We start from the raw sequence: 19,758 nt of genomic DNA, 5'->3' as shown, positions 1-19,758 counted from the left end.
GTCCCGTCTCTGGCGTTCCCGGCGCCGTGCTTCGATGTCAGCATCTAATTTGCTGCACAACTGCTGGATTGACTGGGACATGTCCCGAATGCCCGCAGCCATGCCGCTAATGTTAGTGTCCATGTTGACTAATGTTGTCTTCATCACCCGCATGTGCCTCTGGACTGACATGACTGCCTTTGATTGCAGGCGCTGTTGCTTCAACATTTGGCCCTCGAGCCCCAAGAAGACACCATGGCCGTCAGTGGGTGCTGGTGGACTCTGGACACGCGACCTGCGGCGCCCTCTTGCTTCCGTCTGTGCTGCCTGTGAGGTGTGGGGCACAGTGGCATGGCTCCCTTCCTGGGGCCCGGTGCGGTCGTCTGGGCCCATGCTGTCGTCTGACGAGGTGTCTAAGGCTCGTAGCCTGGCTGCTGGACGCCTCCTCATTCTCACACCTGCAAGCGGAGATGCGGCCGGTGAATCGAACATGAGTGGCGATGCTGGCTCTGGTGGTGGTGATGCTGGCTCTCGGTGAGGTGATGCTGGCTCTGTGTGCGGCGAGGCTGGCTGTGTTGGTGGTGCGGCTGCCAGTGGGCCTGCTCCCTGGTCTGCACTTGTGCTGGCTAGAGGTGATTCATGTGGCCGGTGTGCCGTCTCTCCTGCAGCATGCCCTGTCCTGCATGATGTCACATCTGTGGACAGAAATACAACATTGGCTCAGTGTCCCCGAAGGGCTGCATTGCAAGCGTCACAATAAATCATTTCACATTCCAATATGTCCCCTGTCTCCTTGTGCCTCGAGTGCGTGACATGCCTTGTTGCCCTGTAACATTTACGTCATGGTTAGTGTTGCCCTGACTACATCGCCCGGAATGCATTGCCTGTCTGCACTGACACGTGTGGACTGCAGTGTGATTCTCGTTTCACAATGGGGGATGTGGGATAGGGGTAGGGGGGGGCAACATTGCTGTGCTTTCGTCTTACCTTGGTGTGTTGCGGCTCTGGCAGAGCTGTCGGCGTCCCCAAGACCCACGACGCTCTCTTGCTCGATTGTGGCCGCCACCAGCTCCTCCAGTTCGGTGAGGGCAGGTGCCCTGTTGGTTCCACCTCCGGTCTGGCTGGCCTCCTTCTGGATGTCGCCCATCTTCCTCTTGGTTACAATCCTGAGGTCATACCAGCGCTTTTTGAGGACCTCAATGTCCCTGTGGGTCACTCCCACAGCATTGACCTGCGCCTGGATGGCCAGCCATATGTTGCGCTTTTCAGCCTCAGGCACTTGCAGGGATTGCCTTCCAAACAGCTTCTGGTGCTGCTTCACCACCTCCTCCACCAGCACCTGGAGTTCCTTGGGGCTAAATTTCAGCTTCCTCCTCCTTTCCCCTCCGTCTTTCTGTGTTCTCTGGCTGGACATGCTGTTCGTTTACCCGCTCGCACATGCAACGGCTCCCTGCCTCTCCTCTGCACTCCAAGCCTCTCCAGGGTCGGCTGATTATGTACACCTGCCTGGGTGTGGCCACTTCGGCTAATGATGTACACCTGCCTGGGTGTGGGCACTTCCTGGTTGGGTGGGCTGTCGTTGCACTGGATTGGCTGTTTCGTCAAGTCATGTGATTTGATTTACCGAATCCGTACATACCGATTCGGTATTTACCGATTCGGTAAATACCACCTCGGTATTTACCGATTCGGTAAATACCACCTCGGTATTTACCGATTCGGTGAATTCCGATTCGTATTTACCGACTGTTACCGAATCGGTAACTGTTACCGAATTTTTACCTACATATAACTTACCGATTCTAATTTACCGATTCGGTACGGCTCGGTATTTAAGAACCGGTAAAATTTATTTACCTACATGAGGCCCTTAGTGAACAATTGGCCCTAGATTAGTGTTCATAAATAATAAGTAGACGTCCGTGAATCCCGCAATAATACTAGTAGTCGATCTGATTAGATAGGTCAATTTTATTGCAATTGTTGTTTCCTAAAATGTTTTTTGAGCGTTTTTTTAAATATTTTATTTGTTTCACACCAATCAGTAATGTTTGTCTCTTTCTTTATTATATTTTACATGATCAGCACCCAGGGGCAAGAAGACCGGGTCAGAGTCGGCAGGACAAAATCAAGATGCCTCCCAGGGCCAGGACCGCTCATCTACCGAGGGCTCTGCTGCTGCCCCAGTAAGTCCTCCAGTGGATAATATTAATAAATATATTTTCCTAACTTTTACTGCACCTTACTTTTTCCAAATTATTATTTCTGTTTCCTAATTCTATTTTTTTCAAAATCTTCTTCGATCTAAACTATCTGTTTCTAAATTCTTGCTATCCCTGCCTCTAACTGCCTCTCTGTACTACTACTATTAGTCTGTCTGTAGCTAAGCTAGCCCAGTTGGCCACTCATTATTTAAAAGATTTTAAATAAAACTCAGATTCACCAATAGCTCTAGCCACTGAGTCCAGTCCTTTGGGTTGTCCTCTTCTAGTCTTCCTAATCTTGAGGCTTTTCGACAATTCCCACCAACAAAATGCCCAACCAGATATTTGACTATTTTTGATAGGATATAGTACATACTACTACTTTTGTGGGGATTCTGCATAGCCACATACATAACTATGAACAAGAAAATAGGATGTTGGTGATAGGAGGTTAGATCTTCCTCACACCTCAGTCAGAACCCACAATCCCCTGCTTGATTAGCTCTAGTGTCTCATTAGGTCCCCAAACCCCCCCAAAGATACCTAATGATTAGACAACCCAGAACATAATAACACCCTTTCGCTCACTCACTTGTGTAAGTCCACCACACCAAATACCACACAGTCTATGTGTAAGTTCAAAAGCTTTATTTTCAACTAACAAGCTCTGTATGTTTTTCTACAATTCAGTATACTATAAGAGCCAGCTCCAACAGCAAAATGCATAAGATTAAAACAATAAACATTGTTACAAGTCCATTGAAGACAAAAGATCTATGTGCGAATTCTGGGGGACGCCTCGCCTTAGAAGTAGAAGTACTGCAAAGCTCTGGTTCTTAGAAGGGAATTTTCTGCCTGTTATGAGAAAATTGGTGCACGTTAGATAGTATAATGCAAGCATTTCTCAGTCATGCCAAAAAAGTGTAGCATGTTATGGCTAAGCAATACAGACTGACCAGAACTCCATGACAAAGTTGCTTGTTTTACGACCTCTTGTATGCAACTCTCAGACAGTAGCTGTATGAGCTCATGTGGGTTCAAAGGCGTCATACACAACAAGTTGTGAGGTAACGTCATGCGCGCAAAAGACATGAAGCTAAAATAGTTGCATGGCTCAGGCTAACTTTGCAAAGAGTAGAGTAGACTAGAATGACCCTAGGGACAATAATACTGCTATTGTCTACTCTACTCTAGTACCCGATTTGGATTAGTGATGTATGTTGTAAATGCATGTAATGTATTAACTTTTTTTTTTATCTTGCTAGTGAAAAAGAATAAATAGGGGGAGGTGTATATATGGCATCTAAAAATGTGTAATTTTTTTCTAAGCGTACTACCTACCACCAGTGCCGGGGCCAGTGGCAATGGCGATGGGGCCATTTTGGAGGGAGCAAGAGATGCGGTACCTGCATGAGCTACAGGGGGTGAGCCAGCAGCAGTGGGGGGTGGTGGTAAGTTATATTCCTTACTTATTAACATTACACTAGCGGGAAGGGTGTATACTCACTGTACTGTTGAGACTTAGTAAGTATGGAGTTGTCGTGAACATTAGACAACGGTTGAAGAAGACACCCTTTACTTAGCATTAGCAACATCATTAGCAGCGTGAGTTGAGTAACCAATGGCCTCTTCTATCTGACTCCAACTCATCTGTGAAAGTTTTATGTAGAAGACTAACAGTCAGATCAGATGACCTTGATGGATGTGTTGAACAAAAAGGGAAAGAAGGGTGGAAAGAGGAAGGACGGACGAGATGTAATATGACTGGTAGAGAAGGATACGTTGGAAGCATGCATAGGTGGCTGATAGGAATCAGATGCATAGGTTGTTGAAGGATGGGTGGAAGGTGAAAGAAAAGATGCCTGCCTGGGTGGGCGACACCCTATGGGTGAATAGGATTGCAAGAATCGTCAGCGGTGTTTGGGTAAAACTCAATGCCAAGGCAAGCAAGGAGGGACGCATGGGTGGTTGTTGGTGAAACAAACTAAGGTTTGTTGAGAGATTAAGAAGAATGATAGACGTTTACTTTGAATGGATGGATGCCTGGATGTATTCATCATAGATAGCATAGGTGGAGACTGTCACTCGATGCAGACCAGAGTCTTAGTTTGAAGAGAATGTAAAATAAACCGCGCCAGAGTAGCAAAGCCGAGGGGAATATAATTTGTATTTTCAGAATACTCCCTTGACTCACAGTAGTTTGCAAGCACATCATATATATATATATATATTGTGTATGTATGTAGTTATCAAGCACCTTCTTCCGACTCTGAGGACCACTCCCTACCTATGTTAATTTATTTTTGAGAGTGTCAGCCAGCATGCTATGGGTGGTGGCCTATCTGTTGGTTACTAATAAGGGAGAAAGGAAACACCGGGCACAGTGTCAGGTACACACTAGTTGCAAATTGACTCCCAATTGGACAAAGCTGTCTCCAATTCTACTAACAGTTAGCATGCATGCCTAACAACCATATACCTGCATATGGAAAAACAAACAGGCTAAAGTTCATGATATATCTCTTTAATTAATACAAAATATAAATATATTTTTTTTGGTTTCCTTTTCAGTTTTTTACAGTGAATTATTTTCTTTATATCAACATATATATTTGTGGGCAGCAATATATCAATATGTCATCATGTTACTAATATACATACAAGTTAATTCCAATATACTGTATATGGGTTCTGATTAAACTATGATTAGTTTTTCATGATAAGTTTACATTGCCTGCTTGTGATATCACAATAATTTCTCATTTCTTTTACTATGATTGTTTTTCATTAAGCATTCAATAAACAGTAACAATTTTCAAAAAGCAGTGAAAACATATTTTTATCAGATTTTTACTCTATAGATGATAGATGAGCACATAGGCGGTCGATTGACACAACGCGTTTCGGCTAGGCCTTCGTCAGGAACCCGCTCTGAGTTTTACACCTCTTTCAATTGGCTGTTCTCGTTCTTGACCTCGGTTAGTGAGTTGAACCCAGATTGTATTCTTCTTTAAGATGATGATATATGATATTTCTACTTTGCTCAAAATTTACTCTTCTGGATATCAATATGACTTCCAATAAAAAATATATATAGCAGAGGATTACACCTTCTTTTCTGTCTTCAAAGGAGGGATCAAATCTTGATCGCTCTTATCTTTTTGTTCTTTTCATGGTAAATCTTTTTCATTTTATCGTCGGTTCTGGCGATATCTTTTCTTCCGCGTCTAGCGATCTATTCCGTTCTCCTCCTCTCTCTTATGCTCCGCGTCCTTGTTTGGTTCGGCAGTCTGGAAAGAGGAAGGACGGACGAGATGTAATATGACTGGTAGAGAAGGATACGTTGGAAGCATGCATAGGTGGCTGATAGGAATCAGATGCATAGGTTGTTGAAGGATGGGTGGAAGGTGAAAGAAAAGATGCCTGCCTGGGTGGGCGACACCATATGGGTGAATAGGATTGCAAGAATCGTCAGCGGTGTTTGGGTAAAACTCAATGCCAAGGCAAGCAAGGAGGGACGCATGGGTGGTTGTTGGTGAAACAAACTAAGGTTTGTTGAGAGATTAAGAAGAATGATAGACGTTTACTTTGAATGGATGGATGCCTGGATGTATTCATCATAGATAGCATATGTGGAGACTGTCACTAGATGCAGACCAGAGTCTTAGTTTGAAGAGAATGTAAAATAAACCACGCCAGAGTAGCAAAGCCGAGGGGAATATAATTTGTATTTTCAGAATACTCCCTTGACTCACAGTAGTTTGCAAGCACATCATATATATATATATATATTGTGTATGTATGTAGTTATCAAGCACCTTCTTCCGACTCTGAGGACCACTCCCTACCTATGTTAATTTATTTTTGAGAGTGTCAGCCAGCATGCTATAGGTGGTGGCCTATCTGTTGGTTACACAATCAATCAAAACAAAGTACCTCATTTTGTCCCATATATAAGTAATGGTCATTAGATCAGATATATAATCTGCCTTTTGTAGTAGTCGGGGCAGGGTGAAAGTGAAATTGAGCAATTGCCCTTGATGTAACAGAGAGTATGGCCAGTGCCACCCGTAATAGAAAAATACGAGCTTCCCCATCTGCAGACAGTAGTAAATAAAACTAACGTGAGTCTGCGTCATGACTCGAGTATGTTTGTCTTGGGCGCAAGCTGACTGAGCTGGCATGCCGGCTATAACAAGGTTATGTAATTTCGCTAAACTAGAGAGAAGAAGAAGACTGGTGTACTGTGTACCGGAGTCCATAGTGCAAGTATAATGCCTGAAACTCCCACAAATGGTAGAGGCCGAGGAAGTGGGAGGACAGATACATACCACAAATGTTATGTAAAGTGCTTGCTAGTGCTACTGCTACTATGCCACTATGGGGCCGATTCCGATTCCGGACGCAAAACGAACCGACCAACATGGACCCGGACCGGATCCCGACCGACACGAACCAGCGCCGTACGACCCGTGCAGTACGATGCAACGCGAGTGAATCACAACCGACACGTACGGAATACAAGCCGTACGACCGAGCCGTAGGGAAAATAGTGATCCGGCCGGAAAACCGACACGAATTTCACCGACCAACACGAACCTGCAATGAACCCGACTGATCCGTACCAGCGATGTCCGATCCGCACAGTTCGATGTAATGTGTGTAAAACCAGACCGACTCGCACGGAGACCAAACCGTACGACCGTCACGCACAGACAACCGGGCCCACAAGCAAAAGAGACCTTCGCGACCGACGCGTATGAAACACAAAAGATAGGCAACGTGAACGAGGCGGAGAAGCCGGCACGAGACAACAGCAGCATCCGTTTCCGTCAGATGAACGTCTCCTTCATGCCTACAGAACCCAAAGGAAAAAAAGACAAAAAAAGGACCAAACTAGCAATGACAAAACCAATAAATAAGAAAATAAAAAAAACTGGGACAAAGACACACCCACAACTCCAACTGTAAAAAGGACTACAATCACTACCATCATCCCTTGCAAACAGGAGACACAGCCAGCAGCAAACACCATTACACAGCAACCACAGACACACTCACAACTCACACATCACACAACCCACACACCATCAGCACCTCATCCAAAAGCACACACACATACAGCCAGTAACACCAACACCAACCCACCCTCACTTGCACCCTCACACACACATCCCTGACCACCACCATCCATTACCATGCCCCCAAAGAAGAATCCAAAGTTCACAGATAGTGAGTTAGAAGTGCTGGTAGACAAGATCATCAGAGTAGAGCCACATTTGTTTGGTACTTTGGTCCAAAGGACCCTCATCTCACAGAAATCAAAGATGTGGGCGAGGATTGTGGACAAAGTGAATGCTCAAGCACCAGCAAGGCGCATAAAGGACGATGTCCAGAACAGGTGGTATGACGTGCGCAGGAGGGTCAAGAAACTCATTGAAAAAGATCACGCACTGAGTCAACGCACCGGTGGTGGCCCTCCTGCCAAACCAGTCCACTTCAGGACCTGGGAGGAGAAGGTGCGGGATATCCTACCACCAAAGAGCGTCCATGGGCTAACAGACATACCAGAGCCTGGTGAGTACACAAACAACATACCCAAGATTGTGTGGCAAGGGGACAGTGAAACAATGCAGCGCAAACAAAGCTACAGTAACCAATAGATGATCATACCAAGATGTGTATGCCAGTCAGACAAACACAATACCTGCCATCTCATAGTGACTTGGAACTGTGTCATGACATGTATCAACCTACAAACAAATAGAGCAAGCCAGTGGCACAAAGCCAAATAGACCCTGACATACAGTTTGCCACCACAAACACACTACCTCACAGTGCAGCTGACTGTCAGGAAGGAATAGTGAGGATGCAAGTGAAATGAGTGTATCCAAAAGCATAATGGGGCCTGTAGATAATGCTCCCCCTCCTGATTGGCCCATCAAGACCTCTCTGAAACATGCCCACATCACAGGGAGTGGAAAATGACTGACAAGATGGCTGACACTGGCTCCTGCTGTGGGGAGCACAAGGCTGTGCTAGGGCATGTAGGCAAATCAGAAGCAGGACACCACTGACTGACATCCTGAAAGACAACTTGCACGCCCCACAATGGAAGCACGTTTCATGGTGGGATGTCTGGCTGGGTGGGAAGGAGGACTGACATCTCTGACCATACTTACCAGCATGTGGAGACACACACGCCCCTCAACACAAACTCCACACAACTCATCAGCAAAAGATACTCCATACTGGGTGCTGCTGTGTGAAGAACAGGGACTCTCTTTGGACTTGTAGCCAAACAAACATCAGGATTTCAAGTCAGCCATCTTGCCATTGCTGTCACACCCCCTCACAGGAAAGCAGAGTCAAGAGGGAGAAAGTATGGGCATGCTGGGAAAGGGGGTGTAGCCAAGAGTATGATGGAGGTCGCAGTCACAGACAATCTACACCCACCCACATGGCCCAGCAATTTCCAAGTGAACCATTCTCGCCCCACAGGGAGTGGGAAGGGACTGACAAGATGTCTGACACTGGGCTCTGTTGTGGGGAGCACAAGGCCATGCTGGGAAATGGGCAACAACAATATCAAACTCTGTCTGTGAGAAGCTGGGAAAAAGCAGTGTACAGGCAGGCATCTGTTTGAAAAGTAGAAAATGTCATGTTTGTGAACAATTGATGCATGTAGAAACATAATTCACATCGTGTGTCTCTTCCAAACACAGATGGTGCTGGGCACTCAGCACCAAATGATGAGGATTCCCAGTCCCAGACTCTGGCAGACACTGAGCTCTCTGGTTTGACTCTGTCTCTCTCCTCTTCGGATGACGATGACCAACCTGGCCCCTCCGGTGTGAGTCATCATGCAGCACCAGCAGCATCAACATCTGCACCCCCTGGACCCATGTCTCCAGCATCTGGAAACCGACAGGGCACCCCCGCCAACACAGACAGACCAAGACAACTGAACACCCACAGCACAGGGACACAGGACACCCCGGAAGCTACAAACACCACCAGCAACACCACCCAAGGTGTCCCAGTGTCACCTGTGCGTCCCGCCACTGGTCCTGCCCGTGTGGATAGGGGTGTTGGTAGGAGTGGGAGGCACAGGACGCGCCTTGCAGAGATGTCTGGACTGCATGATGACCCCCACCTGGCATGCATCATAGATGGGTACCAGGATAGCACTGGAGGTTTTGGCCAGGTAGTGGGGATCCTCAAGGACATGCAACAGGAGCAGGCTGCCCACCATGCCTGCATGGAGGCCAAGTGGGATGCCCTTATTGAGGTGCTTCGGGACATACTCCAATGCCTCCGCCAGAGCAACACAAACCTGTCCACACCTCCATGTGTGACCACAACATCTGTCGCAACACCATCTGCCAGTGCCACAGGGAGGGAGGTGGACCCTGGCGGAGAGTCCCCTGCACCGCAGAGGCCTGGACCTGAGGATGCCCCCCCGGAAGAAGAGGGGTCGTCCGAAGAAGGACATGTGAGAGGCAGATGTCCCAGCACATCCCCCAAGGCCTCTCAACCTGTTCTGGACAATGTTCTTTGTGCGCAACCCGTTCACCTTGTCCAATCGCACACAACTCGCCCACATGACATGGAGGGTCCATGGTGGGCCAATGTAGCGGATGACTGTGGACTTTACTCTGGACATTTCATCTACCAGCACTTCCAACTCTAATGTGAACTTTGGATTCCAAAACCAATGTACTGCACCCACCATCCTGTGCACTTCCCTCACACATATTTGAAAATAAACTCACCAGTACACCATACTTGCCTCTGTTGTGATTCCAACTTGTCATGTGTCATGGAGATGTCGATCTGCTACACAACACAGTGCATACCAAATACTGCAACAATGTGACCAACGTAAGGTGAGTCATGGTGAGGTGACACATGTGAGGGAGACACACCACTATGGCACCACAACACATACTCACCATGGCCATGTTACTCATCCCACACAATGATGTTGACCTGAAAAACACTGGCATGCACAGACATAACACCAACCCCAGTCAGTGGTAACAAGTCTACAGGTGAGGTAAGCAGATGTCAGTCAGATGTGGGAAGACAGACAGCGCACATAACAAAGCGTAGCACAGGTTCATTACACATCAGCAACATGTTTATTCCACAATAGTTGCACGGTAATTCTACGTAACAGTGGACATGCTCACAAAGTGTTAGAGAATTGAAGCCCAGGGATCTGTGGTACATCAGTTGATAGGAATTGACAACTTCCACACTGGTGTTGGATTCTGGGCATTGGGGGTCAGTGTTGACCAAACAACAGGCAAAGTACCCTGTGAAGGACAGACACAAGACACAGTCAAAAGCACAGCAGAACAGAAGAGAAATGCAATACACATGCACAAAACATGTAGCAAGAAACCTACACAAAAGCAAGTTAGCAGTACTACCCTATTGTACACACCACCTGAATGGACACATCACTGCACGCATCCAGTCAAGTGGCACACAGACACACTCAGACAGCAACAGAGCTGCCACAACACATTCCAGGCTACCTCCATCCGTTGACATAACAACCACATTCAGGTGAAGAAGTTGTTGAAGAGCTGTGAGCTGACGTCACCCTCATCCTCATCATCACTGGTATCTTGGCCCAGGCCGGGATCCTCCACAGGTGCCAGAGGTTGGTCATCGTCATGGATGAGAGGCACCTCCTTCCGCACTGCCATGTTGTGTAGCATGCAGCATACAAGGATTATTTTGCACACTTTTGCAGGCTCATATGGGAGGGCCCCTCCGGTCTTGTCCAGGCAGCAAAAGTGGCTTTTCAGGAGGCTGAATATCCGCTCAATCACCCTCCTGCTCCGACCATGTGCCTCATCATAGCGCATCTCGGCTGGTGTCACAGGGTTATGGAGGGGTGTCAGCAACCACGGCATGTTGGGGTATTCCATAGTCACCTACACACACAAAAATGAACAAGTAGCTGAGTTTTGTAGGAGTGCGGAATACAACATTGACAAACACACACAATGAGAAACAGTCAGTACACACCGACAAGCCAGGCATGCTGAGCTGGCATCTGTGACATCAGTGTTGCAATGCGACTACTCCTCATTATGTAGGCATTGTGCGCAAAACCAAGGAACCGTGCACACACGTGTGATAGACATGTCAGCAAGACATACCACCAGAGCATTGATGGAGTGGTAGTGCTTCCTGTTCCGGTATGCCTGCTCATGTGCCTGTGGTGGTATCAGGGCCACATGTGTCCCATCAATAGATCCGATGAAGTTCGGCATCCTCCCCAGTGTATAAAAGGCATCCTTTATATCAGGGAGTTCAGCTGGGCTAGGGAACTTGATGTACAGGTCTAGGAAATGCAACATCCCCTCCAAGACATCGCGTAGCTACCGACTATACATTGTTTGCGACATACCAGCAGCAGTAGCCACAATGTGCTGGAAGGTACCAGTAGCAAAGAAGTGCAGGGCTGCCATCACCCCTCTGGGGTCAGTGCTGTAGGGTATGTCCGGCCAGGTAGCAGATGTGGCGCCAACTGCTCCACCAACTCCTCAATCAGTGGCCTGGTGAAGCGGTACCGTCTGATGCAGTCGAGTTCCTGCATGGTCGCAAGGTCTGGGAATGGTCTATGGACAGCTGGTGCCCTGCAGTACAGATATGCACAAAGGAAGATTGTCAGTTCATCCACCCATGTGGCCATGACCAGGCTCAATATCACATGATAGATCATGACATTACACAATGCACTGAGGTGTGTGCTGTTGGACATGGACACATATGTCACTTTCATGAACATCATCTCACATCCACATGTCCACATGAGTCCCATGTAGTGCAATGGGCAATCATCTGGCTGTGTCACCCAACTTATGTACTGCTGTGACGTTCCAAACACACACCACAGTGACAAGTGAGGCCTGATGTCTCCCAGGCATCACAGATCTTTGCCATTCAGAAACACAGGGTCCCTGTATTGCCACATCGACACTGGCATGGACATAGCGTATCACGTACACACCACAAGGCAAGCGTAAGTCCCACAGGTAGTGGCCACTGCTGTTCCTGCAGGGCCTACATGTACGTCTCTTAGACACACACACACCATCAAGGTTGATGCATATACCACATGGATGTGGAGACTGTCACCCATTGGGCACATTTAATCAGACACATCTGAGACATAACATGCACACAGACTGTGGTTGCACATCAGTATTGTGGCTACAGGTCTCACTGTGATGTACATGCCATCACCCCCTGGACTCAGGGTGTATGTGACATGCCCCAAACATATCCAACATGAAACTGTGTCCGTGACTCATGCCCATTACTGTACAATTGCACATCATAGTGGTAATGTGCAGAACACACAAAGGATTCTGCCCCATGTACACATGCACAGCCTGGGAGTGGCTGCACAAAAGTGACACACAACAAACCAAATGTGGCCCCCCCAAAACACCCAGGGAATGCAGACTTACATGCCATGGGGCACTGTGTAGCCAATGCTGTAGTGTGGTAGGTGTGCACATGTGTCCCTGGCTAATGATTGTGTGTTGAATCCGAAGAATAGACACACCAATGAGGTCCAACGAGGGTGACAATGCGTACGCATTGCACAGTTCATGACCGAGCCGTGCCTGCGCTTTGTCATTGAAGGCAATGAGGTCCGACACGGGTGACAATGCGTACGCATTGCACAGTTCATGACCGAGCCATGCGTACGCTTTGTCATTGAATGCAATGAGGTCCGACGTGGGTGACAATGCATACGCATTGCACGGTTCATGACCGAGCCATGCGCACACTTTGTCATTGAATGCAATGAGGTCCGATGCTGGTGACAATGCGTATGCATTGCACGGTTCATGACCGAGCCGTGCGTACGCTTTGTCATTGAATGCAATGTGGTCCGACGTGAGTGACAAAGTGTACGTGCCGAGCAGGCATGGTCCGAGACAGGCGTACGCCTTGGCCATTAAATCGTATTGAGACGGGTGCATGTGTATTTTCAGAATACCAGTTGTACAGTCAGTTGACCGAGCCGGGCGCACCCATTGACTCTGGACTGACATGGAGACGGATGCGGATTCAAAACACACAAGAAAATTCAGTTGGATGCCTACAACAATGTTGCAATTTCAAGTGTTTCATGAAGGTGAAGATTTGAATGATGCGGAAGGCGTGTACGAGTCGTACAATTTCATGGGTTGGCCAGATTCATAGAATGCAACGTGTTGGAGCTATCACTTGGGACACATGGCACAGATTCTGCCTCTGCAGCTCAGATATAAGGCTGGCTGGACCCCAGGGCGCTCACTTGCCTTCAGTACATGCTACTGGACCACATCCCTGCTACCACTGCTGCTGTCTCTGCATCCTCTGGCTCCTGCAATGGCACATACTATGGAGAGGGCCCCAGCCTTCACTGAGGAGGAGAACCAGGCCCTGCTGGACGGGCTCCTTCCACAGTACAGCAAGCTCTATGGGAAACCAGGGGAGCAGGTGAGTGTGCAGTCCACAGCCTTCCTAATTGTGCATGTTGTCTGACTAACAGGACTAGCAGTGCGTACACCAGTGGAAAGCATTCTCACTGACTACTTTCATCACCCAAAGTGTGTAGGTACATGTAATAAACAGGTGTCTTGCCACTAAGGTACATTAGTGCAAGCTTAAACTACCCAGGCATTGTTAACATGTCAGACATGCAGGTGATTTGTCCTTCCCCATGTTTGCACTACCTGTGTAATTAATTTCCCTTTGTGATGGTGACATGTATATCCAAATGTGTGCAGCACAAATCTGGTGCATGTGTGTTAATGTACTTTTAACTTTGTCATCCTCACAGGTTGATGCCCACCAGAAGCAGGAGATATGGCTGACCATTGCCCGGGCTGTTCGTTCGGTGGGGGTCTACAAGCGCCGGATCCGCAACTGCCAGAAGAGGTGGCAGGTCCTTCGGGGCTGGACCCGGAGTATAGCTAGAGTCCAGCTGAAGCTGTCACCTCAGCGCTGGAGGGGTGGACACCAGACCCTGACCCCCCACAGGTTCTGGATCCTGGCGGTGGTCTTCCCAGACTTGGAGAGGCAGCTGAAGGCCAGATAGCAGCAGGAAGGGGGTAAGTCCATGCCTAATCTGTGTACTATGTCTGACATGCTAATTGCAGTCTTTTGGCCTGGTCACACTTCCACATTACGTAGGTCTTGTAGTCCAATACTCAGGTCCCTCAATTGTGTGATGCACCCTCCTCATCTGTTCCACAGGTGTGGCCCCTACAGTCTGGTGCTTGTGTCACTAGGGCACCGTGCAGTCAGCTATGCTTCATCTACCGGACAGCATCTGTTCCTGTGACTCTGTTGTGTGTTTCATGGTTGCGTCAATTATTTGCCCAATTCCTGAGATCTGACATGTGATCTGTGTGTGCCCTTGAGATGTGTTCCAATTGTTGGTCTTACTTGCCACATGTGTCTGGGGTATTCCAAACAAACCCTTGCAGCAAGGTACTCCAAGTTTGGGGCCTCAGGAGTATGTGTATCAAGTATGTCACACTTGCTTAGCCACCTGACTACTGTCCAGGGCCAAACACTGTTTCATGGAGACCTGGCCAGTCATGCCTCCTCAAGGGCATTTAGAAACAATCTGTAATCCCACTCCTGTGTATGAAATTACAGGTTGTGTTTAGTGACATGTGCCCTCAGGTGTCTGCCTCTGTTTCATTAGGGTGTGGCTTGTAGTTACGTACAACTGGGGTGTCCATGAATCAGAGGGTCATCTGGACATCTGAGATATGACTGTGAGAGACAAGACCTGTGTGACATATAGGTGTTTGATCATCTGACAGCGCACAATGGTGTATGCAACTGTGTCCTTCATGCAGCTGGGTTACATGCATGGCAGACTGTGATGTGTTAATGTACAGAGAGTTGTGTTTGCAGAGACTGATATGTCTGATTTACATGATATGGGGTCTTCTGGGTCCTTTATATGTTGTTTGCAGGGGATGGGCAAGTGTGCCAGTCACCTGCAGAGTTAGCTTTACCCCAGTGCATATTGTTGTTGGCTGGGTGCACTGCCCCTGTGACAGGAGACAGTGTTGACTGACTTTCAGGGCATCCCAGTGCCATGGCATTTAACTTGCTATGAGTGATCCTGCATTGTGTTCAAGTATGCAGCAAGCACACCATTGTGGCATTGCCCATCAGGACATGAGAACATCATAGTGTGTGTTGCTGGCATGCATCAAAAGCATGTGAAATGAGTCTCAGCCCATCCGTTCATCCGGTCATCTGTACTAAGTCAGTAGCAAGAGATGTGCTGTGTGTATAGTGACACACTCCTACATGTTCACTTGCATGTCCAACAAATGTGTAGGTGGTGCATGTGGGCACATTGGGGTATTAGCATCCAACATGCAACAGACATATGTGTGCAAGTCAAGGAGGGATATGTGTGCATTGGTTGATGTTGAGAATGACAATTGGCTTATTCTAAACAGTGTTGGCACTTTGAGCTGGGTTCAGCTGATGATGCCAGGGCTTGCCCGGTGATGTGATGTACTCACTGTGGTGTGTGCAGTCGGTGCAGGTGACTGATGTTGTTCTCTTACTTCCTATTCCTATACAGATACATCCACGGCCACAGGAGGGGACAGCTCCACGGACCAGGAGGAGCCACAGAGCCTGACAGGGACAGAAGGAGAGGAGTCGGGGGGACCCAATGGCACGGAGGGCGAGTGGAACCACACAGAGGAGTCATCAGCATCATCACCCTCAGCTAAGGGCCACAGCAGCTCTGAGGATGACTCCCTTGTGGAGGCGGGTGTCAGCAGCCATCAAACCCCAGCTAGTGAGGCTGCCCCCGCCACCACCACCACCATCACCACCCTCCCATCAGCTCCCATCCCAGAGGTCCATGTAGGCTCCCGTGTTCGTGAGCATGTCTCCTTTGTGCCAGGCACCGCACCCCCTGCCCCTGTGTCCCCTGCTGCCCTGAGTGAGGAGTCTGTGGACTTACTTAGACATGTAGGGCAGATGTCGATGCTGAAGGTCCTCCATTCACACACAAGTCTGTTGACGCAAGTGGTGTCATTAATGGATGGCATTTCATTGGGCATGTCTGTCCTACAGAGGACCAATCAGTCTGTGGCCTCCTCCCTGATGGCAGTCCCGCACCCCTCCTACCCCTGCACCACCCACGATTCCTAGCAGCCTACCTGTCTCAAGCACACAAACACCAAAACCAAGGTCTAGACGTGCACACAAGCAAGCGCAGGGGACTGATCCCACACTCACAGAGGCTGGTTTGCAGACACACACCCAGTCATCCACAACCACTCCGCAGTCCTCTGAAACCTCTCCCTCCCAGCCCCCTTCCCTTGCCTCACCTGCAACCCCATCTACCCAGAAGCTCTTCCTCTGTGACCTTGGCCTCTTCCCCACCGACCCAGCAGATCCTGATTACAATGGGAAGAGGAAGTTCCCACACACAGAGGGGAGAGCCCCTCACACCCGGACACCCTACCCCAGGTGCAGTCAGAGACCCCCACCCGCAAGTCCCCCCGGAACCGGAAGAGCAAGACACCCCCGCCACCACGCAGCTCCAATGTAAAGTCTCCATCCTCCATCCCCCAGGCCACCACTCCAGAGGTTCCCCCTCCACTCCCTGCCCCGGGTTCCCCCACCCACAAATACACCATCCCCAAAATGCTAAGGCCCTCCCCCACCACTTGCTCCTCCACACCTGGTCAGACAGTTAGTGCCACTGATGTGGGGACCGTATCCCCTCCTGCCCTCCGGCCTCACCTGCCCCCCATTCCACTCCCATGGATGTAGGCACTGCATTGGAGTCCACAACCACCCCGTCTGACTGGGGCACTGAATTGGTGACCCATTCCACTCCATCTGACCTGCCCACTGGAGTTGTGCCAGCACCCACCCCATCTGACTTGTGCCCCACAGTTGTGACAGCACCCACCACTTCAGTCAGCTCCACTGCATTTGCAAGTGTCTTGCCTGCATCCACCACTTCTTCACTGCCTCCTTCTGCTGCACCCTGATCCTGTCCCTGCGGTGCCTGGCCTGCCCCCATGTATGCCCCTCCGAGGGGATGACCCCAGTCCTTAGCAGTGCAGGCAAGCAACGTGTGAAAGTTGTCACTCTAGTTCACTCCTTGGCATTTGGACATGGACTGGCCATTGGCCTTTTGTTTGAACAGACGTTTAACTTTTAATATGCTGAATAAAGCTTTTTTCTTTATCCCTGTGAACTTGATTTAGCTGTACATTATGTTGATGATGTTTAACATGCCCTTGCACCTGTAATGCTTGGTTTCCAATATTTAATACTGATGTGTTGATGTGAGGTACTCCATGTGGTTCATGAGATATTTATCTTATTCTGGTGGGTATCCATGTCATCCTTTGCAGCTCCCTGGGTGTGTCATGATCAACTATTTGTGGTCATTACTGTGTACATTTCATTTGCATGGTCACATCTCTGGCTTGCACCCATGCACATATGATGTGCTTCCCATTGTCCAATTTGTCAATTTCACAGACTTTGTGCGCATCACCACTGGACCAACAGGTGTGGGCATCATTGGTATAGGAGCAACTGGGTCCTCTGTGCAACTTGCTAGACATATGTTTTGAGTATGTGCAGATGACTTAGGGGAGACTCACGTACCCAGGCTGTTGTGACCAGAGCCTTCATTGTGTGGTAACTGATGGCTGACTGACCAAGTGTTCTGCTGACATGAGTGAGACGTGCTGTGAATATGTTTGGCACAGCTGAGCTTCCACAGGAGTTGAGTCCCCTCAAGTAATGGTGTTGTTCTGTGACTTTGCCTGGGCCCATGGTGTGTGTTGTGTGGGCATGTGTGTGTGTGTACACATCCCTTTTCATACACAGGCAGTGTTCCATTGATATGTTCCTATTGTTGATGCTTGCTGAGTGGTGCTGGGTTCATCCCACTACTTTGCCATGGGCTACCAGATGTGTGGGTGCATGACATACTACTGTTAATCTGTGTATCATCATTGGGATTTGTCAGTTCAGAGGGGTGATGATGTTGTCAGACACAGATGTGACACAGTCAGGGTTCCCCAAGGCACTTGTTTATTTGCAATATCATGTAGTTGTCCCTAGGTGGTACCTTTCAGTGATTGAGACATGTGTATGTGTGTGTGACTGCTCCCACTTGTCGGGTTCATGGCTGCAATGTTGGCAGGTGTCAGCATGTGTGCCTTGTGGTTCTCCTTGGCTTCTGCATTGTCCTGTGACTGTGGCAGGAAATCTGAAGGCAAGAGGTGTGGCGCAGCGGCCAGGGTGGCTGACTCCAGAATCTGGGGATCACGGTTCAATCCCCGGCGCCGGCAGCAGATTAGCCCAGCACCATGTGACTCTGGGCAATAGCTTACTTAATCTCCCCGACGGCCCCCAGCGCCTAGAGTCCCTTACGGGTGATTGTTCACACTTTACAAATGTGGATTATTATTATTATTATTATTATTATTACGTGAGCTTTGACGTCATGGCCATGTACCGCATACTGTGCAGTATGTCTGTTATTCACCAGGGTTATAAACTGTCCTTGTTTGATGAGTCTGTGCACCTTAGTTCCTCCCAACATTCCTGTGTTTGTCATGAGTGCATGTGTAATGTCGCCTGTCCATGTGGGCTTCACAGATGCACATTGTTGCAGTTCAGGGTGTGTGGTGTTGAGGGTGGACTGGTGTAAATGTTTGCATGGATGGTGCCCTAGCTCCCGTTTGTCCATGGATGAGGGGCCAAGCTGAGTGATTTGTGTATGTGTGATGTGCGTTTGTGGAACAGGACACATGTCTGGGTTTCCCAGTTAGTAATATATCTGCCTTTGTCACCACAGTGGAGGTGTCATGCATGCTTGTGTCACCCCAATGTCTGGTCACTGGGGGTAGTGCTGTTGTGTGTCAGTCTCTTGCTGTGTTAGTTGGTGTTCATTCCAGCTTGTGTCACATGTGTCTGTTGTGCTCCCTCTCATCTCACAATGCCTGATTGCCCACTAAGGGTGTCCCAATGATGGTTTACTTTTGTATGGCTCTGTGTCCACATCTGTGTCACTGTGGTTCAACCCCCTCATGTGTTGTATAGTTGCCTGGGGATAATGAGACACACACACACACACACACACACATGTTGTGTCAGATGTACAATGTGATGTTGCCTGTTTGTGATTGTGCATCTGCATCAGTGCATTGGTATTGCTGCTGTGGGCCATTGTCTGGATGCTGTTTCTGTGATTTACCCTGCTGTCCCTGTGAGTCATATCACATCATTGTGCACTTTCATCCTGGTTGTTAGGTGCCATTGCTGGTATGGAATGGGAGTTTGTGAGCTGACACCTACAGTCTACACAGGTTGTTTTGATTAGTGTGGCTATTTTCGAGATGTGTGTATGCTTTGTGATGGTCACTTCTGCTCTTGTGTCATTGTACGGTATGCATTGTCAGCCCCCATGTGTGGTGCCTGTCTGCAGATGTCCGAGAGTGTGTTATGTTTTCACAGCTCTGTTAGCCTCACC

The 19,758-nt window shown here is 48.6% G+C and overlaps 1 protein-coding gene across 2 annotated transcripts in view; it reads right to left on the bottom strand.

Moving 5' to 3' along the window:
- Positions 1-2,884: 2,884 nt before the first annotated feature.
- Positions 2,885-19,758, bottom strand: part of LOC146863711 (uncharacterized) — a 265,537-nt gene continuing 248,663 nt past the window's right edge. For both annotated transcript variants that reach the window (XM_085627864.1, XM_085627865.1), the window contains one exon: positions 2,885-3,038. In XM_085627864.1, coding sequence (XP_085483990.1) covers positions 3,020-3,038 — 19 coding nt within the window. In that variant the 3' untranslated portion in view covers positions 2,885-3,019. The remainder of the gene's footprint in view (positions 3,039-19,758) is intronic.

This window comes from Triturus cristatus, chromosome 2_1 (genome assembly GCF_964204655.1).
Source record: "Triturus cristatus chromosome 2_1, aTriCri1.1, whole genome shotgun sequence".
Classification (NCBI taxonomy): domain Eukaryota; kingdom Metazoa; phylum Chordata; class Amphibia; order Caudata; family Salamandridae; genus Triturus; species Triturus cristatus.
This window is presented reverse-complemented; position numbering and strand designations above follow the sequence as displayed.